We start from the raw sequence: 25158 nt of genomic DNA on the forward strand, positions 1-25158 counted from the left end.
ATTGTATACATGTACCACAGCTTCTTTACCCAGGCAGCTATCATAGGACACTTCAGTTGCTTCCATGTCCTGGCCTCTGTGAATAATGCCGATATGAACATCGATGTGCAAATATCTTTTTGGATATGGGTTTTCAAGTCTTTGGGTTAAATACCAAGTAGAGGGATTGCTGGATCATGTGGTAGATCAATTCTGAGTTTTTTGAGGACGCTCCATACTGTTTTCCATAGTGGCTGTACCAATTTGCAATCCCACCAGTAGTGTATGAGGGTTCCTTTTTTTCCACATCCTCTCCAACATTTATTGTTACTTGTCTTGTTGATTATAGCTATTGTAACAGGTGTGGTTTTGATTTGCATTTCCCTAATAGCAATGTTGAGCATCTCTTCAAATATTTGTTGGCCATTTATATGCCCTCTAGGGAGAAGTGTCTGTTCAGGTCCTCTGCCCATTTTTTTACTGGATCGTTTGTTTTTTGTTGTTATTAAGTTGTATGAGTTCTTTCTATATTTTGGATATTAACACCCCAATAAATTTAATAAAAAAAAACTTAAATGTTCAAAACTACAAGGAATGTTTTAAAAATAATTGATACCTAACTTATAGAATATTATTCGATAATTAAAAATTTTAAATTTACCAGTTAATTACAAAGTAAAGCATATAGAATTGTATCTCTGTAATGATATTTAAGTGTTTTTGAAAACATATGTATAGAAAAAAACTGGAAAAATACAACAAAATGTTAACACAAACAGATGTCTATAAAAAAAGAGAAGGTAAGTGTATTCAAGCATGGGAGAATGGAGATTATTTTTGGGGTTTTTCCATTGTTCCGGTTAAGTTTTATTTTTGGCTTGTTTTGGGTTTTGACAATTGTGACAAGAATTGATGAATAAGAAAGAGAAATAATCTATAAGACTTTTTGAAAGACTAGATGTTGATGATGAGAGGTAAGAGCGAATGAATGAAAACTCAGGTTGATGACTGGAGAATCTGAATCTCTTTTACTGAGAAATGGGAAATTAAAGGAGGAGGGGCCTGGGAGAGGAGCAGGGTAAGAGCATGAGTTTTTTGGGATCTGCTAGTTAAAATGCATGTGATACATCCAAGAAAGATAATCATTAAGCAACTGGGTACACAGTTTTATAGATTAGAGAGTTACCAACACCTGAATTTTAAAGGGTAATTGAAGCCTTTTGAGTTATTGCATTTTTCTTGGTGGGAAATGTAGAATTATAAAGGAACAGTGTTTAGGAAAAAGCCCTGGAGCCTCTTCATGTGAGATACTGACAAAGCAGGAGCCAATTACAGTTACTGAGGATGTCTGGACAGGTAGGTATGAGGAAAACCAATAAATTTTGTGTCTCATAAGCTAATAGATAAGTGTTTTTGAAAGGCTGGAGTATTGTTACTTGTTAAAGAGAAGTGAAGAAAATAAGGCATTTTCCATCATAGAGATTCTGATTTTAGAGATGTGGAGTATAGGGATTGTAATTATTATGATGAGATTGATATAAATTATTTTTGCAGACCTTCTAACACACCAGATATCACAAAAATATGTAAATTTTAAATTCAGGTTTTAATGAACACTATTATTTCTTGTTCTGTTCTAAAGACACTGAAGACATATATGGCAGGAAGGAATAAAACTGTCATCTCAGAGTTCTTCCTCCTAGGCCTGCCAATTGAGCCAGAGCAGCAAAACCTGTTCTATGCTCTGTTCCTGGCCATGTATCTTACCACCGTCCTGGGGAACCTCCTCATCATTGTCCTGATTCGCCTGGACTCCCACCTCCACACGCCCATGTATTTGTTCCTCAGCAATTTGTCCTTCTCTGATCTCTGCTTCTCCTCTGTCACAATGCCCAAGTTGCTGCAAAACATGCAGAGCCAAGACTCATCCATCCCCTATGCAGGCTGCCTGACACAAATGTACTTCTTCCTGTTTTTTGGAGACCTAGAGAGCTTTCTCCTTGTGGCCATGGCCTATGACCGCTATGTGGCCATCTGCCTCCCCCTGCACTACACCACCATCATGAGCCCCAAGCTCTGTCTCTCTCTGGTGGTACTTTCATGGGTGCTGACCACACTGCATGCCATGTTACACACTCTTCTCATGGCCAGATTGTATTTTTGTGCCAACAGCGTGATTCCTCACTTTTTCTGTGACATGTCTGCTCTGCTGAAGCTGTCCTGCTCTGACACTCGAGTTAATGAGTTGGTGATTATTTTCATGGGAGGGCTCATTCTCGTCATCCCATTCCTACTCATCATCATGTCCTATGCACGAATCGTGTCCTCCATCCTCAAGGTCCCTTCTGCTAGAGGTATCCGCAAGGCCTTCTCCACCTGTGGCTCCCACCTCTCCGTGGTGTCACTGTTCTACGGGACAGTTATTGGTCTCTATTTATGTCCATCAGCCAACAATTCTACTGTTAAGGAGACTGTCATGGCTGTGATGTACACTGTGGTGACGCCCATGCTGAACCCCTTCATCTACAGCCTGAGGAACAGAGACATGAAGGGGGCCCTAGGAAGAGTCTTTTGTAAAAAGATATTTTCTTGATATCTATGATGGTAATACTTGAGCTTTTTACATAATTTTATTCAGCAGATATATTAATATTGGAGTATTATTCCAGTTATTTTTCTTCATGGAAACTTCAGTTAAAATAACATATTATATAATTGTTTAATATATGAAAGAGATGAATTGGAATTGCATAGTTGAACTAATGAAGAGGGTCTTTGTGACCTCTGGCTAGGCCTTCCTTTTTGTCTTCCCTAGGGGACCGTGGAAAAGTGTAGTTTAAGGAGTACTATTGTAAATGATCTTCATGTCTTACATTCTTAACTCATTTATTACAGAATATTATTTTTTAAATCAGAACTCTGCTTTGATTGTGGTATTTTAAAATAATTTTCTATACTCTTAGTTCAGTGCTAAATAAAACCCAAACATCAACATCCCAGCCTCTCTCTAAATGCTTCCTACATACCTCTCCCTGCACAAGTTTCAGATATTTTATCTGTAAACCATTTCCTCCGCGCTGACTGATTTTCATGTCTACTTTGTGTTTTCTGACCTGGCATGACCTGAAACTGATTTTTCTAACTCTTTTACTACAAGAGTTTATTTTGTCTTTATCTGAGAATAATGAATACCTAGGGGCCCAAAACTTTATTTCTCCAGGAATGGAGAAAGAAGCTAGAAGTTGGTATACAAGTTCAAATTTGAAGGATGCTTCTCTTTTCTTTGGTAGTTTGGACTTCGTAAAAGAACTTTATATCCATGTTTTGATTCTAAACTTCTGGTAATTCAAAGGAAACGTAGACAATATAATGACCATTTCACAGACTGAAAAATATAGCGCTTAATTACTTGCCAATTCACACAGCGTGTCAATTGCTGAGTCTATGTAAGATCACAGACTATGTGATTCTATGGGTTCTTCTCATTTTTTTTTAACTTCAATAAGAAAGAGAGCACTCATTAAAAAAAACAAAAACAAAAAAAAAACACCAACCTCTTAGTCCATTTGTGGCATGGATTAGGTTTCCAACCCTGGTCCATTTGTATCTTTTATTGCCCCCTCTAAGTGATGGCATCCAAACCCACCACGTTAATCTTTTCATAAATTAAGGTGACCTCCACATCTCCATCTGCAGTCCAGACCTTTCTCTAGAGCTCCCAGCTATTATTCTCATCTGCCCAGTAGATATCTCCACTTGAGGGTCTATGAGCAGTTCGATCTCAACATGTACAACATTAAACTCTTTATGTTCCCCCAAGTCTGCTGTTTTTAAACCCCAGCTTTATTGAAATATAATAGACCATTAGTTGCTCATGTTTATATTGTACAATTCAATGAGTTTTTTCAATTATGGTTAGCATACAATAATACATTCGTTTCAGATGTACAGCATAGTGATTAGAGCTCAAGTGATCACCCCACTAAATCTAGTACTCCTCTTCCCCCTTACATATTTATTACAACATTGTTGACTATTTTCCTTATCCTATGCTTATATCTCCATGACTATTTTGTAACTATCAATTTGAATTTCTTAATCCTTTTGCCTTTTTTCACCATTCTCCCAACCCCCCTCCTGTCTAGTAGCCCTCAAAATATTCTCTGTATCTATGAATTTGTTTCTGTTTTTTGTTGTTATTGTTGTTTATTTTCTTTAGATTCTGCATGTATGTGAAATCATGCGGTATTTGTCTTTTTCTATCTGACTTACTTTATTCAGTGCAATACCCTCTAGGTCCATTAAGGCAATATCTTTTTCCATTCCCTTCCTTTTAGTCTGTGTGTCTCTTTTAATCTGAAGTGAGTCTTTTGTAGGCAGCATATGTAGGGGTCTTATTTTCTTATCCATTCAGCCACCCTATCCTTTTGTTGGAGCACTTAATTCTTTTCCATTTGAGGTAGTTGTTGATAGATATGTAGTTACTACCATTTTTTATTCATGATTTTGATACATGTTTTTTCTTCTAAAAGAAGTCCCTCCAACATTTCCTGTAATAGTGGCTTGGTGTTGATGGCTTCCTTTAGCTTATTTTTGTCTGGTAAGCTCTTTATCTGTCCTTCAACTCTAAATGATAGCTTTGCTGGGTAAAATATTCTTGGCTATAGATCCTGGGTTTCCATCACTTTGAATATTTTGTGCCAAGCCCTTCTGTCCTGCACATTTTCTTTTGAGATATCAGCTGCCAATCTTATGGGTGCTCCCTTGTAAGTAACTAACTGTTTTTCTCTTGCTACTTGTAAGATTCTCTCTTTGTATTTAATCTTTGGCATTTTAATTATAATTTGTCTTGGTGTGGGCCTCTTTGGATTCCTTTTTCTTGGGACTCTCTGAGCTTCCCGGGGTTATATGTCTATTTCCTTCACAAGGTTAGGAAAGTTTTCATCATTATTTCTTCAAATAGCTTTTCCACTTGTTCTCCCTCTCCTCCTTCAGGTACCTCTGTTACACAGATTTTTTACACTTAATTTTGTTCCAAAGACTCCTTAAATTATTATTATAGTCTTGGATTCTTTTTTCTTGCCATTTTGATTGGGTGACCTTGGCTTCCCCATCCTCTATATTTGTGGCTTGATATTCTTCTTCATCCACTCTGTTGATTCCATCTAATATACTCTTCATCTCAGATAACACAGGCTGGAGCTAAAATTGGCCTGCTGCTGAACCCCTCTCAGGACTGTGCTTCTGGACACTTACTACACAAAGCCACCAAGAGACTTAGGCACTTTGCTTAGTACATAGAAACAGACACAGAAAGACAGCCATTTCCATTTTTTTGTTTTTTATTTCTTTGTTAAAGTTCTCACTGAGTTCATCTACTCTTTCCCCAAGTTCTTTGAACATCTTTATAACCAGTGTTTTGAACTCTGCATCTGTTAGATTGCTTGACTCCATTATTCCTGAATTTCTGTTCTCTTCTCTCGTATGGTTTCTGCTTCTTTGTCTTCTCATTTTGGCTGTCTTTCTGTGTCTGTTTCTATGTACTAAGCAAAGTGCCTAAGTCTCCTGGTGGCTTTGTGTAGTAAGTGTCCAGAGGCACAGTCTTGAGAGGGGTTCAGCAGCAGGCCAATTTTAGCTCCAGTCTGTGTTCCTCTGGGGCCACCTGTTAAGATTCAGCAAGCAATCCAAAGATGCTGTGCTTGTAGTTCCCTCAAGAAACCACACCAGAACCAGAGGTCAGTTGCCACCAGTGTGGGTCTTGGAGCTTGCTCTGCAACTTGCACAGGACTCGTTAAACATACAATTGGATATGGTTTGGGCGGGGTCGCGTGTTGGGGGAGGCGTAGTTTCAGGGATTCCTCTGGAGGGAGCGACCTCTGATATCCAGTTCGATGATGTCTCCACTGTGGTGGCATTGCGATGGCACACTGGGAGAGGAGAGAGCTCTACAGAGGAACAATGGATACCGCCAGCACTTCTGCCCTGGAGGAAGCCTTGCCTCCAGTCCTCACTCCAACAACTCAGAGTTCCCATGTAAGTCCCTGGTGCCCCCCCACCACCCCCAGCACTCCACCCGGCGCTGGTGCTCAGAGCGAGTGAGTCCATCACTGTAAAAATCTGCTTGTGGACACGACCTCTTTAAGAGGTGTCTGCAGCTGCTGGCTGCTGCTGCTGTAACCTCTGTCCCACTGAGCCACTGGGGACCAGGCAGCCCTGCAATTTCACCCTGTCCTACCTCCGCCCATTGCAGGGTGATTTTTTATTTCTCTCCCTAGTTGTAGAACTTATTCATCTAGACCCCAGGAGACTACTTGCTGTTTGCTCCGTTTCCATCACAATTTTGATGTGGTCTTAAGAGCAGATGAGCAAAACCTCTGTGGGGAGCCACAGCCAGAACCGCTGTAGAATGTAAGGGGTTAAAAACCAAGTGTACTTAAGGAGGTTGTCTGGGAGGCAACTGTTCACATAGCAATCACTGCAAATTCTTTGCTATAGTTTAGCAGAGAGTTCTGAGTTGTGAGAACTTCATTGTTCTGCAGGATAAGTAATTTGGCTGACCTTGGGTCTTGACTGCTGTTTTCTCATAGCGATGCTATAAGTAGTGTGTTCTAAATAAACTCGAGGCCACAGTCCATAATCTGTGTGCCCTCCTGCAACTTTGTCTGTCTTCTTTCTTTTCTTAGTCCCTGCTCCCTCATTCAGGGAACTGGTTCTCCTTGCACGGCTGGCTCCGGCAAACCTCTATCATCTATGCTGTTTCGACTTCTCTCTCAAGTCTGCTTTGTGTCCCTTATTCTACACCTTAATTTTTAAAAAATTTAATTATATATTTTATTTAACCTGATATATCTGAAATACTATCATTTCAACATGTAATCGATAGTCAAAATTATCAATGAGATATTTTACATTCTTTTTATTATTCCGAGCCTCTGAAATGTTGTGTGTATTTTCTCAGATCTGCTACCAACCTTTCATCTGAATGACTTGATCTGTGTTCAGATCTTATCACCAAGATGGCTGAAATTCAATTTCTGGGACTGAGTTATTCCAAATCTGCCTAAAAACTTTTCCAGTAACTGACTTGAAGTGCCAGTGTTTCAGTTGAAATCAATAATTGTTAAATACAATGAAAAGTTGAGGTCCCTGATGGCACTGGCCATAAAATTTTAAGGCTTAGCAGCCACAGGTGGCTAGAGGGGCAGAATGGACCATTTCCACCATGATGAAAAGTTCTTTTGGATCTGTATGTCTTAATTTTTTTTTTACATACAATATAAATGTTTTCTTAACAGTCCAAGGTCATCCCTATAAGCCAAGTGGTCAACCCAGACATCCAGGACCCAGACACAAAGTCAGTGCAGCCTCTGAGGCTCGGCTTTGACTCCAATAGAGTGAGCACGTCACCCTCACACACAAGGCCTTTCACGTTGCGGATGATGGAGCAGCTCCTGTCGTCCATGAATTCCATGCATACCTGAGTGCACTGTCCCTGGGATCCGGTCCTGCCCAGCACCTTGGTGACCCTGGCTAGCTTGATAGGTTGCACACGACTGGTATCCATAATGGTGGTAAGGCAGCGGTCCCACGAACTACATACCTTAATTTTTGATGTCACCTTCCACCCAGTTACCCAAGCAGCCACTTCTGTAAATGTACATATGTTATACAAAAGTAGATTATAGTTCATATAATCTTGCATTATACATTTTCATTTAATATTGTATATCCTAAAATATTTTATTATTCTCTATTAGTAATACTAGTTGCTGTAATGGATAAATTCTGAAATCTCAGTGGCATAATACAACAGAAATATCAGTGGAAAAATTTTTTAAAATTAATATTTAAATGAAATCACTTTCCTCCACATTAGAAAAATCCAATAGAAAAAGCAATGAAAATAGATCTGATTTTTAATAGCAATGAAAATTAGGTGCAAGAACTAAAAGAAGAAAACATTAAAACTTTACTGAAATATATAAAAGAATAACACAATAAATGGACATAATACAATGACTCTGGAAAGGGTGCCTCATTTTAACAGCTTTTTGAAGAGTAACTTTTACACGATAAAATCGATCAATTTATATTTGTGCATTTTGATGAACTTTGAAACCTCAATATTTTAACATCAGTTCTCAAATACATTCAATGCAATCCAAATCAAATTCTCAATGGAATTATTTTGTGATGTAAGCTTGACATATCTTACCACATAAAAGAAGCTTTTCTAGGACAAAGATAACAATTTGAAAGAGAAGTGAGACCATAACATACCTAACAGATACAAGATTAAAATTCAGAATATATAAAGGACTCCTACAAATGATATAAGAATAAAACAAACAACTGAATAGGAAAATGTACAGAGAATATTAATAGAAAGTTCATAAAAAATAAACAATGTGAAAAGATGTTCAACTTCAATGTTAATTGGAAAAAAAGGTGAAAAAACAAGTGATAAATGAGTGACTACGTAATTGATAAATTTATAAATTATTGACATTCTATGTTAATAGCAAGGATGTGGGAATAAGAGCACTCATGCACATTTCAATCTTCTTGAAGTATAATTTACATATAAGAAAATGCATTCATTTTAAGTGTACAGTTCATTGAGTTTTGACAGTTACAAACATCCATGTAACCTGAACCCCAATCCATATCTAGAATAATTCTATTACCTCACAATTCACTGTGACCACTAGCAACCAATCTCTCATTTTCTACTACTGATCTGATCTCTATCTTTCAGATTTCTATCACTATAGATTAGATTTGCCTGATTTTAGATTTCATATAAATGAAACAGTAAGTTCTTTTTAATTTTTATTTTTCAATTAGAATTGACATTTAATATTATTTTATGTTGATTTCAGGTGTACAACATCATGGTTATACATTTATATAATTTACACAATGATCTTCCTGATTAGTCTAGTACCCACCTAGCACTATAAACCATTATTACAATATTACTGACCATTAGTCTAGTACCCACCTGGCACTATAAACCATTATTACATTATTACAATATTACAATACAATATTATATATTTCTTATGCTATACTTCACATCCCCATGACTATTTTGTAACTACCAATTTGTACTTCTTAATTCCTTCAGCTTTTTTACCCAACCCCCAACCCCTCCATCCATCTGGCCATCACCAGTTTGTTCTCTGTTATCTGTTAAATCTGTTTTCATTTTGTTTGTTTGGTTTTTTTGTTCTTTAGATTCCACATATGGTATTTGTCTGTCTCTGTCTGACTTATTTCACTTAGCATAATACCCTCTAGGTCCACCTATGTCACTGCAAATGGTAAGGTTTCATTTTTTTGTGTGGCTGAGTAATATTCCATTGTATACATGTACCACCTCTTCTTTATCTAATTGTCTATTGATGGACACTTAGGTTGCTTCCATATCTTGGCTATAGTAAATAGCGCTGCAATGAACATAAGGGTGCATATATCTCTTTGAATTAGTGTTTTGGTTTTCTTTGGATAAATACCCAGAAGTGTAATTGCTGGGTCATAAGGTAGTTCTATTTTTAATTTTTTGAGGAACCTCCATATCGTTTTCCATAGTGGCTGTACCAATTTGCAATCTCACCAACAGTGCATGAGGGTTCCCTTTTCTCCACATTCTCACAAGCGTTTGTTATTTTTTGATTTATTGATGATAACCATTCTGACAGGTGTGAGGTGATATCTTACTGTGGTTTTAATTTGTGTTTCTCCGATGATTAGTGATGTTGACCATCTTTTCTTATGTCTGTTGTCCTCTTTGGAGAAATGCTTATTCAAGTCCTCTGCCCTTTTTTCAATTGGATTGTTTGGGGGGGGGTTTGGTGTTAAATTGTATGAGTTCTTTATAAATTTTGGATATTAATCCTTTATCAGATGTATAATAGGCAAATATTTTCTCCCATTCAGTAGGTTGTCTTTTTGTTTTGTTGATGATTTCCTTTGTTGTGCAAAACTTTTTAGTTTGATATAGTCCCATTTGTTTATTTTTTCTTTTGTTTCCATTGCTCAAGAAGATGTATCAGAAAAAATATCATTAAGAACAATGTCAGAGATTTTACTGCCTATGTTTTCTTCTAGGAGCTGAGTATGTTTTCTTTTGTATATAGTGTCTTTAGCTTTGCAAAATGTTTTGTAGATTTAGCTATATAATTCTGTGAATCAGTAGTTTGTTTCTTTTTTTTTATTGAGTAGTATTCTGTTTAAAATATAGCACAATTTGTTCATTCATTCGCCTTTTGATAGACATTACAGATGTATCTAGTTTTTAAAGACTGTAAATTATTGAAAAATGCTAAGCTTTGCCCCACTGAATTACCTAGGTAACTTTGTATAAAGTCAATTAACCATATACAAGTGCATCTATTTCTGTGTTCTCTATTCTGTGTCATTGACCTATATGTCTCTTACTTACCTATACCTACTCAAATGTTCACATCATTCTAACTTTATTACATCAGTTTTTTCCTGATGTACTTTTATATTTACAGTATTTTTTCTAACCTGACCTGATCCCAAAGGGATATTTTATCCCATTTATTATAGTGATCAGTTTTCATTTCTTTAATTGCTGCTTGCCTTAAATTCAGCTTTACTGTTAAAAGATGAAGCATGCTCTTTACATATATTATCGTAACATTTTCTTACTTTATTATTAGTTATGCTAAACAGAATTCTTCTCACCATTATTTTACTATTATGAGTTTTTAATTTTTGAGTTCTTTCTTTCCTTTTCTTTCTTTAAAATGAAATTTATTGGGGTAATATTGGCTAATAAAATTATTTGGGTTTCAATTGTACAATTCGATAATATGTCATATGTATATTGCATTGTATGTTCACCCCCCAAATTTAAAGGGGGTCAAATATATGGTGAGTTCTTTGTTTTGATTAATTCCTTTGCTAGATTACATCTTCAAGGCATTTTTAAAAATAAGAATGGTACACGAAAGCTATATTTATTGAATTTTCACATATTTTAGATTTTCCTTTTGTATGTGTGTTTATATCTGAATGACAACTTGGCTAAATATAGAATTTTGTGGACATCTGTTTTCCCACTTACAACCCACTTTCTAAAACAGCTGTGGAAAAATCCAAAGTAAGGCTGACTACTCCCTCTTCCCTCTATCTGCTTCTCCCACCCCCTCCCCAAACCTTGTAGGATTATGTCTCCAAACATGATGTTTAATAACTACATCAGATTTTGTTTTTGTATCAGCTGACTTTTGTTATAATTTTTTAATACAGCAAATCCCTTTTGATTTATAAGTGTGTATCTTTCTTCATTTTAAGAGAGTTTTCTACTATTATATCATGGAATATTATTGTTCTATTTTTTTCTGTTCTCTAGTAAGAACAATAATTTTTGTAGCAGGTTTGAAATTTATTCACTACAGTCTGTTTACACAAAAATGGTAACTTTACTTTTTACAAATTAAAAAAACAGAATTTATAATATTATAATTCTATAAATATTAGCAATGTAGAAACAAGATGTATACTTGAACTCATAGATTGAAAAAATAAGCCCTGTCATTAAACCTGTGACATTTAAAACAAAAGTTACATGCTTAATTTCAAATTAGTTAATCTTTCTTATACTATGTTAATTGCTCAAATCTGTCCACATTTTATTTGTTCATATTTATATCATATATCAACCTGTTTCTCTCCTTCACTGCCTCTCTCCCCCTTGTTTATTTTCTCTCTTCTCTTTCTTTTTTTAACAAATGGATGAGCCATTTGAGATAATTTTCAGACATCAAGACACATAGCCACTAAATTCAGCATTCAGAATCTCCAAGAAATAAGAACATTCTCATACATAACTATAATACCATGATCTTTAGATTCCACATATGGTATTTGTCTGTCTCTGTCTGACTTATTTCACTTAGCATAATACCCTCTAGGTCCACCTATGTCACTGCAAATGGTAAGGTTTCATTTTTTTGTGTGGCTGAGTAATATTCCATTGTATACATGTACCACCTCTTCTTTATCTAATTGTCTATTGATGGACACTTAGGTTGCTTCCATATCTTGGCTATAGTAAATAGCGCTGCAATGAACATAAGGGTGCATATATCTCTTTGAATTAGTGTTTTGGTTTTCTTTGGATAAATACCCAGAAGTGTAATTGCTGGGTCATAAGGTAGTTCTATTTTTAATTTTTTGAGGAACCTCCACACGTTTTCCATAGTGGCTGTACCAATTTGCAATCTCACCAACAGTGCATGAGGGTTCCCTTTTCTCCACATTCTCACAAGCGTTTGTTATTTTTTGATTTATTGATGATAACCATTCTGACAGGTGTGAGGTGATATCTTACTGTGGTTTTAATTTGTGTTTCTCCGATGATTAGTGATGTTGACCATCTTTTCTTATGTCTGTTGTCCTCTTTGGAGAAATGCTTATTCAAGTCCTCTGCCCTTTTTTCAATTGGATTGTTTGGGGGGGGGTTTGGTGTTAAATTGTATGAGTTCTTTATAAATTTTGGATATTAATCCTTTATCAGATGTATAATAGGCAAATATTTTCTCCCATTCAGTAGGTTGTCTTTTTGTTTTGTTGATGATTTCCTTTGTTGTGCAAAACTTTTTAGTTTGATATAGTCCCATTTGTTTATTTTTTCTTTTGTTTCCATTGCTCAAGAAGATGTATCAGAAAAAATATCATTAAGAACAATGTCAGAGATTTTACTGCCTATGTTTTCTTCTAGGAGCTGAGTATGTTTTCTTTTGTATATAGTGTCTTTAGCTTTGCAAAATGTTTTGTAGATTTAGCTATATAATTCTGTGAATCAGTAGTTTGTTTCTTTTTTTTTATTGAGTAGTATTCTGTTTAAAATATAGCACAATTTGTTCATTCATTCGCCTTTTGATAGACATTACAGATGTATCTAGTTTTTAAAGACTGTAAATTATTGAAAAATGCTAAGCTTTGCCCCACTGAATTACCTAGGTAACTTTGTATAAAGTCAATTAACCATATACAAGTGCATCTATTTCTGTGTTCTCTATTCTGTGTCATTGACCTATATGTCTCTTACTTACCTATACCTACTCAAATGTTCACATCATTCTAACTTTATTACATCAGTTTTTTCCTGATGTACTTTTATATTTACAGTATTTTTTCTAACCTGACCTGATCCCAAAGGGATATTTTATCCCATTTATTATAGTGATCAGTTTTCATTTCTTTAATTGCTGCTTGCCTTAAATTCAGCTTTACTGTTAAAAGATGAAGCATGCTCTTTACATATATTATCGTAACATTTTCTTACTTTATTATTAGTTATGCTAAACAGAATTCTTCTCACCATTATTTTACTATTATGAGTTTTTAATTTTTGAGTTCTTTCTTTCCTTTTCTTTCTTTAAAATGAAATTTATTGGGGTAATATTGGCTAATAAAATTATTTGGGTTTCAATTGTACAATTCGATAATATGTCATATGTATATTGCATTGTATGTTCACCCCCCAAATTTAAAGGGGGTCAAATATATGGTGAGTTCTTTGTTTTGATTAATTCCTTTGCTAGATTACATCTTCAAGGCATTTTTAAAAATAAGAATGGTACACGAAAGCTATATTTATTGAATTTTCACATATTTTAGATTTTCCTTTTGTATGTGTGTTTATATCTGAATGACAACTTGGCTAAATATAGAATTTTGTGGACATCTGTTTTCCCACTTACAACCCACTTTCTAAAACAGCTGTGGAAAAATCCAAAGTAAGGCTGACTACTCCCTCTTCCCTCTATCTGCTTCTCCCACCCCCTCCCCAAACCTTGTAGGATTATGTCTCCAAACATGATGTTTAATAACTACATCAGATTTTGTTTTTGTATCAGCTGACTTTTGTTATAATTTTTTAATACAGCAAATCCCTTTTGATTTATAAGTGTGTATCTTTCTTCATTTTAAGAGAGTTTTCTACTATTATATCATGGAATATTATTGTTCTATTTTTTTCTGTTCTCTAGTAAGAACAATAATTTTTGTAGCAGGTTTGAAATTTATTCACTACAGTCTGTTTACACAAAAATGGTAACTTTACTTTTTACAAATTAAAAAAACAGAATTTATAATATTATAATTCTATAAATATTAGCAATGTAGAAACAAGATGTATACTTGAACTCATAGATTGAAAAAATAAGCCCTGTCATTAAACCTGTGACATTTAAAACAAAAGTTACATGCTTAATTTCAAATTAGTTAATCTTTCTTATACTATGTTATTTGCTCAAATCTGTCCACATTTTATTTGTTCATATTTATATCATATATCAACCTGTTTCTCTCCTTCACTGCCTCTCTCCCCCTTGTTTATTTTCTCTCTTCTCTTTCTTTTTTTAACAAATGGATGAGCCATTTGAGATAATTTTCAGACATCAAGACACATAGCCACTAAATTCAGCATTCAGAATCTCCAAGAAATAAGAACATTCTCATACATAACTATAATACCATGATCACAACCAAGAAATTTGACTTAATGCACATGTATTTAATACACAATCTATCTGCACATTTCCCTAATGATTAAGACTTTTTTTTTTGAGAGATTTGTTAACATATAATCTGCATACCATACCAGTCACCCATTTAAAGTATAAAATTAGATTTTTTGTATATTTACAGAGTTGTACAACCATCACCATAATCAACTTTAGAATATTTTTACTACCCCCAGAAAATCCTATGCCCATTAACAATCATTTATGCCCATTTCTCCCTAGCAATCACCAATCTACTTTGTGTCCCTATAGATTTGCCTATTCTTGATATTTCATATTAATAATCATATAATACATGGCTTTTGTGACTGGCTTCTATCAATTGGCTTAATATTTTCAAGGTTCATCCATAGATAGTATAGTATGTAACAATACTTCATTTATTTTTATTACTGAATAATATTGCATTTTATGAATGCACCACATTTATCAGTTGATGGTTGTTTGCACTTTGGAACTATTGTGAACAGTGCTTCTGTGAACATTCATGTACACTATTTGTTTGAGCACCTCAACTTTTTTTAGGTATATATCTAAATGTGTATTTGCTGGGTCTTATGAAAATTCTATGTTTAACTTTTCAAGGAATCACCAAACTATATTATTCATGCCCATCCTCTGCCCTCCTCCCAGCACACACACTATACCTCAGCCACACTGAACTTCCTTTACTTTGTAAATGCTCCAGGCTCTCTCACCTCTGGGGTTTTCCATATACTATTTCCTCTCTCTGGGCACTTTCATTCTCTTTTCCTAGAAGACTCCTCAGATTCTTTAAGTTTTATTGAAAAAAAGATGTCTTCTCTGACCTGCTGCATAAGGTTAGGTGTTTTTAATATGCAGTCTTATCATATCCTGTATTTCCTCTGTGAGAACATTTGTAATACGTGATAGTAGATTATTTAGTTGTGTCTGCCAACTGGACTGCAAACTGTCTGAGGGCAAGGACCATGTCCACCTTGGCTAGAATTTTCCCATAACACTTGGCTCAGTGCTTTGCACATAGTAGTTACTCAGTAAATATTTCTGGAAGGAATACATTAATGAATTAATGGATTAAGTATTTCTTGGGTGAGTCGATCAACATATTAACTTGATATCATGGAGCTTAAAGTCCGGCTGAAGAAAGAAGGTTGATATATATGGAAGCAATCATTGGACAACACAAAACAGTGGTGATCAAGTGCTACAGTATTTGACTGTGATAACTGTTGTAGAAGGCCATATACTGCACTTCTAGAGAAGGGTGATGTTCATGTGGGTTGTATGGTTAGAGAAGGTCAGACTTGGGCTGAATCCAGAATTCTGTCTCTGGATATGATTTATTGAGAAAGGGGCAGGAGTAAGGCAGAGCAGGAGGGGGAAAACACCAGGTTTGTTACTAATGAGTTTCTTTGGGACCCAGGGATCCCGGGGGTCAAGGCATTGTAGAAGAGAGGAGTCAGAAGACGATGGCAGAAACTCCAGCTGGAAATGCATGACATGAAGTAGTAAACAGGAAGCAGACTCTGGAGCCACATTCGGACAAGCTAGGTAAGCTGGGAGGGAGTTCAAAAGAAGTAGTTATTCTAATATTCCCTTTAACGGATATTAAGATTCCATAATTCTATAGCACAACTCCTGCAGGATGATTTAGAAATCATCTTCCTCAGTGTTTTCCACTCTCAACAGTGATTCCCACCTCCAAATGTAATTAGGAATCCCCAGAACTGCTAATGAGAACTGGTTGTATATTTGTGGAGTACTTTATACTTTTTAAGTATCAATCATTCCAAATCCACAATTCTGTGAAGTGTGGAAGATTCACTGATGGTGGAGTGTAAAGTTGGAAAAGTTCAGCAATTTGTCAAGGTTACAGGTCGGTAAATAATGAAGTCTAACTCCTCTGGGCCCCTGAATATTTTACTTGAGGGCAAGTTAAACAGAGCATAAAGGACCAACCTGAGAGTCCCCTTCCATGAAATCAGTATTCCTCACCTTCCATCGAGCTCTCTTAATATTAATATCTTTATTTAGGGACCAATTCAACTCAAAACTTGAAAGGAAATCCTCACTATTTGGTTCTAACCTGTTACTTCCTGGCCAGTCACTTCTTCCACCCTACACTGCTCCTCCATACCTTCCCTATGAGCACCAAGGTCCTGGCCTCAGTGGAGCAGGGATTAGGGTAGGGGTATTTGGGAAAATATTGCATCCTCATCACAGAACTTAATGATGACAGTAGTAAGTCTTACTAAAGCCATACTTTGTCTCACTATATGACAAGGTTGTTTTGTTTTGTTTTATGTGAATTTTTTTTTTTTCACTTCTTTGGTATGAGAAATTAGATACTTGGATTTCTATTAAGCTGATGAAAGAATTCATACTAAAGGAGGTTAAGTTTCTTGTTCAAAGTCATGAAGCTGGTAAGGGTGTAGTAAGGTAATCCCAGGCTAACTGGCTTCAGCGACCTAGCACTTAAATAGTGTGTATGCCACACTGGGGTCTGTCTAGTTTCAGCTGCTTCCCCGGAGTCCCCAAAATGTTCATCTCGATTCTATCCCTTCTAACTCTTATTTCCCTGACTAATGTCCCATGGGTCAATAAAGTCTTAAAAGGGGGAAAAAAAGATTTTCGTGTGGGTTGGGGTAATATTAATCTAGGTAACAAAGAAATCAAAGTAGAGGAGCCATTTTCCCAGTATTTCCAGTGTCAAGAAGTAGATCCAAAGCTTTGGGGATTGGGGTTTAGATCCTGTAGATGGTGAGAGAATTTCTACTGCCTTCTAATCTTTAGCAACTCCAAACTTCATGTCATTCTGCAGTTTGAACAGCCTCTGTCAGTCTGAACAGCCCCCAGGCTGGGGCAGGAAAGGAACATGGGCTTGGATAAGTTTTGGCTTGTCATCACCTTCCCTATATCCTCTGAGATGGGTGGCTGAGAGGGTATGATAAGCTGGGTGGGTAGACAAATAGATGGGCTTTCTTTAGTGTAGAAGTGCTGGGAGCAGATCAGTGAGAAGGATGCAGGAGCTGATGTATGTGTAGTGGCAGAGTCCTCACATGGTTTTGCACATGACAAAAAAGATTCTGGTGGCCCTCTGATTTGCTCTGTCCTCATTGCTCCCTGGCCTACAGTCTTCTTCACCCTCCAATGATGGACTCACAGAGCCCACAGCCCCTATAAAAATGGAGGAGGATGTGTTGTGGGGAGGATCAGATTAGAGGACTTCACTGCTATGTTTGCTATGGTGACCAGACCTTTGCCAGAGTTTTGTTTCCCTCTGTATCTGGCCCTGCTGACTTCATTAGGAACCTGCCTCTGCAAAGCCTCCAGTTTACCTAATAAAACACACATGCTTGGGATGATGTCTATGTTTAGATGGACAAGTGCTTCATCTCTTCATATCTGGGACTCTTCTGTAGTCCTCAGAGTTGACTGTTTTCAATCCCTTCCACCCTTCAATAGCCCCGTGACCTAATTTTTTTCCCTCTGAATTTGGGAAGTTAGTGCTTCTTGGAGAAATGAGCCATTTATTTCTTTGGTTGGCCTCTCCATTGCTGTTATATGTGTGGTGATTACTCTGAACTTTTCCTCAAACTGATTCCCTTTGGCTTCATGTGATCCAGAAATTCTCAAAATTCTGGCACGCCAATGGCCTATTTTTCATTTTCCACACTTCTACTTGCTTAACTTTTTTTTTTTTTTTTTTTTTTTTACATTTCATTTTAGTTGGCCACAGAATATGTTATGGAGAAGCTATACTTTAGATTTGTACTGTCCAGTTTGGTAGCCACTAGCCACAAATGGCTACTGATCACTTGAGCACAGCTAATTCAAATCAAGATGTGCTGTATGTGTAAAATCCACACTGGATTTCAAAGAAAATAGATGCATGAAATATCATTAATTTTTAAAAATATTGATTGTATGTTGAAATGAGGATATCTTGGAATTATTCACTTAAATAAAATATGTTATTAAGATTAACTTCACTTTTATCTTCTTGCCTTTTTAAATACGCTTATTAAAAATTTAGAATTATGTATGCGACTCACATTTGTGGCTGGCATTATCTTGCCAGTAGACACTGCTGCCTTAGATTCATCAATATACTTCATTTTGATTGCCCTCGAAGTTTTGATAGTTTAAATTTCTTACCACTATGTATGATGTTGACTCCCATTAAGATAGATCTTTTATTATTTTGGGAGGAAATTCTCAGAAATTCTACGATACCCTACTTAATGATTGTGTTTCTCCTTAGTCAAAACTGATAAACTATTGTGATTAGGAAAGGACACCAATGTCTTTAAGCCTCTTCCAAGAAATAGGCTTCATATGTGTAGTTAGGTAGGAGAATATTCAGATTGCGAATTTCCTATTCAAAGTCTCTTTGCTTTTAAAATAATATTTGCTTGCTGACTTGTCCCATCAGTGTCTAAAGAAGGTATCAGAAGAGAGTGTTTGGATATCTGTATGGTCTGTGATGAGTGAAACTGTTAAAGGTGTTTCAATGCCAGCAGTCACTCAGTGTTGCTAGAACTCGATGGTAGGTCTAGGACAAACAACCCTCTGCTGAGTTCTGAGGCCCCAAAGCTGTTCAAACAGTTGAAAACCTTTGCTGGGAGCAGTGTGGGTAATACCTGGCATTATAATTAATGGGGAATAAAGGGAGAGCAAAATCCTTTGATAGGATTAAGTCTCTAGGAGTCCTATGGTTTCCATCTCACTGCAACCTAGAAAATGAAAGTATGCTCATCCAGAGAGGAGATGCAGCCCCAGTTTTGACAAACCCTAGCACATTATATTAAGAAAGTAATCTTTTATTTTATTCTGACCAAGAATAAATTTTATTTGACCAAGAATTGGTACTGATATTTTTCAAATGGCTTTTGCATCTGATGAGTTAATCCTAAATTTTTTTATTGGACATATTAGTGTGATTTCAACTATGAAAAGCTGGAAATATCATTGTTTTAGACTTGACTTTCATATCCATTTCCATAGATGGAATTGGTCTAATTTTATTCTTTACGTATTTTTTTCTTCTTCAGTAAATTATGTAGCTTTCTATTTAATTTTAGGTTCTAGAATGCCTTATGTGGAGCTTGGGATTATTTGTTCCTTGAAAGTTTGAAAAATCTTGAAAGCTTCCCAGTCTAAGGATTTTTTAAAATTGCAATATAATTTACATATAGCACACAAGTTTAAGTGTATAGCTCACTGAATTTTACATCCATGTAACCACTACACAGATCAAGATGTAGAGCATTTATATTATCTTAGCAATTTCCCTCGTGCCCTCTCCTAGTCAATATCCATGAGTGTCTGAAAGTAATCGCTATTCTGGTTTCTGTCACCATAGATTAGATTTGCCAGCTCATGAACTGGATTCTTTTACTCGACATGCATGCTTTTGAGATTTATCCATGTTGTTGATTGAATCACTATAGTTCATTACTTTTCATTATTTTCAATATGTTTCATTATTTTTCATAGTATGTTGTTGAAATGAATATGCCACAATTTCCTTATCCATTCTCCTGCTAATGGACATTTGGGTTTTTTGGTATTAGTTGCTATGACTAAAGCTTCTGTGGAAAATTCTATTACATACCTTTTGGGGGGGACATTTATTTTCATTTATTTTAGGTATTTCAGGGGTGAAATTTCTGAATCACAGTGTACGTGAATGTTAAACTTTAAGAAACTACAAACAGTTTGCAAAGTGGTTTTATTATTTTACGTTCTTACCAGTGATATTTGAGAGTATTAATTGTTCCACATTCTTGCTAACATTTGATATTGTCAATCTTTTTCATTTTAGCCACTCTACTGGGTATTTAGTAGTATCTTAAGATTTTAATTTGCATTTTCCTAATGAATTATAATGTCGAGCATAATTTTTTTTTTCAGTTTATTTTGTTTGTTGCTCTTCAATTTTTCTACTTCTTTAATATTTATTTTAATGGTCTATTTAGATAGTCTATAGAAGAATATTTATATATATATTCTTCTATGGCTTTCTTTTTTCCTTTTTTTAGTTAAATTTATTGGAGTGACATTACTTAATAAAATTATATAGGATTCAAGTGTACTATCAATAATACGTCATATGTATATTGCATTGTGTGTTCACCACCCAAAATTAAATTTCCTTCCATCACCATCTATTTAACCCCCTGTACCCTGATCTACCTCTCCCCTACCACCCTTCCCTCCGGTAACCACCCAACTGTTGTCTGTGTCCATGAGTCTCTGTTTGTCTTGTTTGTTTATTGCTTCCAATTTTATGTCCCACATATGAGTAAAATTATTTGGTTCTCAACTTTTTTTGGCTGACTTATTTTGCTTAGCATGATAATCTCAAGATCCAACCATGTTGCAAACGGCAGTATTTCATCTTTTCTTATGGCTGAGTAATGTTCCATTGGGTATATGTACCACATCTTTATCCAATCATCTATTGGTTGTTTCCATGTCTTGGCCACTGTGAATAATGATGCTATGAACATTGCGGTGCATATACCTTTATAGTTTAATGTTTTCAAATTTGGGAGGTAGATACTATATATATTATTAAACCAATTTTTGGAATTTGTTTTTGCTTAAAAAATGTCTCATCCAGATTTTCAAATTTATTAGAGAAGTTTTAGGAAAATTTAAAAATTTACCTTTGTGACTATATCCTTTTTCTTATTCCCAATGTTCTATAGTTCTTTTCATCTTAAAAAAAAAAAATTATGTTGGCCAGTTTTGTCTATTTTGTTGACCTTTCGAAAACAAAAGCTCTCAAATTATTTTATCAATTTTACTGCTTTTATGTTTTCTAAATTGTTAATATATGCTTTAGCTTTATCAATCACTTAATCCTATTTATTTATCCTTTTCAGCTTAATACTTTATTCACTTATTTTCATTTTTTCTAGTTTATTAGTGAAAACTAAGCATAGATTTTTCTTCTTCTAAGCTAGAGGCATGCAGAAGTGTGAGACTACTTCTTACCTACAGATCATGCTGACTAACCCCATTCAGCATGGAAAATTCTTACAGAATTCTAAATTATGGTTGAATTTGATACATCACTTCACATGCTTTCACAGTTTTTCTTTATGTAAATATTTATGTTTATACTTGATAGAGGACAAATAAAACACTAAACTTACTGGTATTTGATTTAAAAATATATTTTTGAAAGTTTGCAATCTGTATATGTGCATATGCCTATTTGTAGGTTCATACTTTAATACAAATTATTCTTAATTTTAAAGAGGCAAAACAAAAGCAATATGAAAATGGAAAACCGAAGTATCATCTCAGAATTTCTCCTCCTGGGCCTGCCCATTGAACCAGATCAACAAAACCTGTTCTATGCCCTGTTCCTGGCCATGTATCTTACCACCGTCCTAGGGAACCTCCTCATCATTGTTCTCATTCACCAGGACTCCCACCTCCACACGCCTATGTATTTGTTTCTCAGCAATTTGTCCTTCTCTGACCTCTGCTTCTCCTCTGTGACCATTCCCAAATTGTTGCACAACATGCAGAGCCAAGTTCCATCCATCCCCTACGCAGGCTGTCTGACCCAAATGTACTTCTTTCTGCTTTTTGCAGACCTGGAGAGCTTCCTCCTTGTGGCCATGGCCTATGACCGGTATGTGGCCATCTGCTTTCCCCTGCACTACACCACCATCATGAGCCCCAAGCTCTGTCTCTCTCTGGTGGTGCTGTCCTGGGTGCTGACCACTTTCATCTCTTTGTCGCACACCCTGCTCATGGCTCAACTGTCTTTCTGTGCTGATAATGTGATCCCTCACTTTTTCTGTGACATGTCAGCTCTGTTAAAGTTAGCCTGCTCTGACATTCAGATAAATGAAATGATGATATTTATCTTGGGAGGGCTTGTCATTGTTGTTCCATTCCTGTTGATCTTTTCATCCTATGCACGAATCGTGTCCTCCATCCTCAAGGTCCCTTCTGCTAGGGGTATCCGCAAGGCTTTCTCCACCTGCAGCTCCCACCTCTCTGTGGTGTCACTGTTCTATGGGACGATCTTTGGCCTCTATTTGTGCCCTTCAGCTAACAATTCTACTGTTAAGGAGACAGTCATGGCTGTGATGTACACTGTGGTGACGCCCATGCTGAACCCCTTCATCTACAGCTTGAGAAATCAGGACATAAAGGGAGCCTTGCAAAGAGTCTTTTCAAAGTGGACAATCAGATTTTCTCTGGGACAGTGACTCTAAAGATTAAAGTATGTTTTCTTTTTTTTTAACTAAATTTATTGGGGTGAAATTAGTTAATAAAATTATATAGGTTTCAAGTGTACAATTCAATAACATGTCAAATGTATATTGTAGTGTGTGTTTTCAAACAGGAGGTGTAATGTTGACAATGAGTAGTATTCTGAAAAGTCTAGTAGCACCCAGGCTTGGCACTACTGATGTAGTCCCCATGGCACTTCCAGGGGGGCTTTTCCCACATGTTACTAGGGGTGGATCATTGTGCCTCTTGGGCTTATCTCTGTATTTGGGGTGTGATGTGGCACAAGTCTTGATATGTAATGTATGTTCAATGATTATTATTCAATGTTGAATAAATACCATTCGACCTTGGTATTTATTGTACTTAAAGAATGTACAGTAGTTCCTGATTCTCTAATAAGTCCAAATTGCTCAGCCACTTCCGTACTTGCTTCTCCTCAACATATCTATTCCATGAAGAATATCTTGCAATTTATTATGTTCATGTTCTTGTAATTTTCACTCTTCAGGATCTTCATTTCTCCTCTTGATAATCTATTCAGTTCATAATTTTCTTTTCAGGAGTTAGTTGATTCACCTATTTAATTATCACATTCTAAAATTATTTCTTTTTTCTTTAACTGTACCAATTATTTGTCAGTTAATGACAAATTACTTCCTTTGATAATATCTATATATTTTGGATGAGAATTTCTCTTTTGAATTAAAATCATATGATATGGAATGGACCATAGAGTTTTGTTATGAATTGTTTAATTTATAGATAGTAAATAGTAGCCCATATTTGGCTAGGGTAACACAAATAATGACTGAAGGATTAGAATATATTTATGACTCTCAGGCAGATGTTTTTCCTCTGGAATATGATGCTGAAATTATTCAAGGCTTTCTTTGTTTATTTCTTTTCATACCAAGTGTCTTGAAGACAAGTGCTCTCTAATCTCTATAGTACCTATTTCAATGCCTTCTATCTGCTGTATGTATAATAAATATTTATTGATTTGTTTTGAATGCATTTTCATATGTTTCTTGAAATGAATTTATACCTTAAAGAAATCCCACCTTTTATAAGTTTTCCTAATAATTACAACTTTGACTTCTTCTTCAAAAATGTTGATTATGAAAAAAATACATTCTCACTGGAAAATATTCAAACAATAAAGAAATAAATAATAAAGTAGACTGTGAGGATCCCCCTTAGTTCCATTCCCTCTTATGAAAGCAGTTAAAATTTGGGGAATATTCTTCTGGCTATTTTCAATGCACAGACTAATATTACATATAACAAATAAATAGGGTTATATTGTTCATGCCATTTTCTCATTATTTTCATATAAAATACATTTGAATTCATCATTTCATGCAAGGACATGTAACTTTTTTAGAAGCTATATAGTGTTTGGTTAAGTAGATGCATTTAACCATAATTTATTTAAATAATCTGTTCTTCATGGATGTTTGGGTTGCTTTTGATTTTTCATTGTTTTGAACAATGCTTCAATTTTATTTTCTGGTTTTGATGGACTTGTGCAGTGTTTCCATAGACATGTTCTTAGGAATGGGTGTCCTAGATCAAAGGATGTGAACATTTTATAATTGGGTAGAAATTGCCAAATTGCCTCCAACGAATTCTTTTAAGGTTAACTCTTTCCAAAAGTAAATGAGAGTGACTGTTTCTTTACAGTGTTCCCAACACTGGATATTTTGCTTTCAAAGAATTTTTAAACCTGATATCTAAAATATGAGATTTCACTTAATTTTTTAAATTTTTCAATTACAGTTGACATTTAATACTATATTAGTTTCAGGCATACAGAATAGTGGTTAGACATTTACATAACTTTCAAGGTGATCCCCCTGATAAATCTAGTACCCATTTGACACCATACATAGTTATTACAATATTAGAGATTTTTACTATTTTTAAATTGAATTTCTATATGAGTCAGGGAAGTCAAACACCCTTTATATTGATTAGCCACTTTGCCTTTGGTATGTTATTTGTGCATGTCTTTTGCCTTGAGCTAATTTTCTTTTTTCTTATTATGGATAGTTTCGATTTATCTATTTTGTAGGTGACATTTTTCTCAGTTTGTTATTCATCTTTTGACTTTGTAATGGTGTATTTTTCCTTTACTGAACATTGTAAATTTCAAAGTAGACAAATAAGTCAATTTTTACTTCATGACATATTTTTTCTTTGACATGCTTAAAAAGTGCTTTTCTATCCCAAAATAATATTATCTCTTTTTTTCTAGTTCTTGTACAATTTTAGTTTCCACATCTCTATTATTGATCCACCTGAAATTCAACTTAAGGGCAATTATCCTTTCTCTTTTTCCCTTACCCAGCAAGTCACTTGTTCC

The 25158-nt window shown here is 35.4% G+C and overlaps 2 protein-coding genes across 2 annotated transcripts in view; both read left to right on the plus strand.

The window, feature by feature from the left end:
- The first annotated feature begins 1636 nt into the window (after positions 1-1636).
- On the plus strand, positions 1637-2572 carry LOC105291991 (olfactory receptor 1E2). The gene has a single exon (XM_011360061.1). The coding sequence runs from the start codon at positions 1637-1639 to the stop codon at positions 2570-2572; it is 936 nt and encodes a 311-aa protein (XP_011358363.1).
- A 19245-nt stretch (positions 2573-21817) lies between these two features.
- LOC105291992 (olfactory receptor 1E5-like) overlaps positions 21818-25158 on the plus strand; it is a 5904-nt gene continuing 2563 nt past the window's right edge. The window contains exon 1 of the mRNA XM_011360062.2: positions 21818-22726. Within this exon, the coding sequence (XP_011358364.2) occupies positions 21818-22726 (909 nt within the window). The remainder of the gene's footprint in view (positions 22727-25158) is intronic.

Source organism: Pteropus vampyrus, unplaced genomic scaffold (genome assembly GCF_000151845.1).
Source record: "Pteropus vampyrus isolate Shadow unplaced genomic scaffold, Pvam_2.0 Scaffold50, whole genome shotgun sequence".
NCBI classification, from domain to species: Eukaryota; Metazoa; Chordata; class Mammalia; order Chiroptera; family Pteropodidae; genus Pteropus; species Pteropus vampyrus.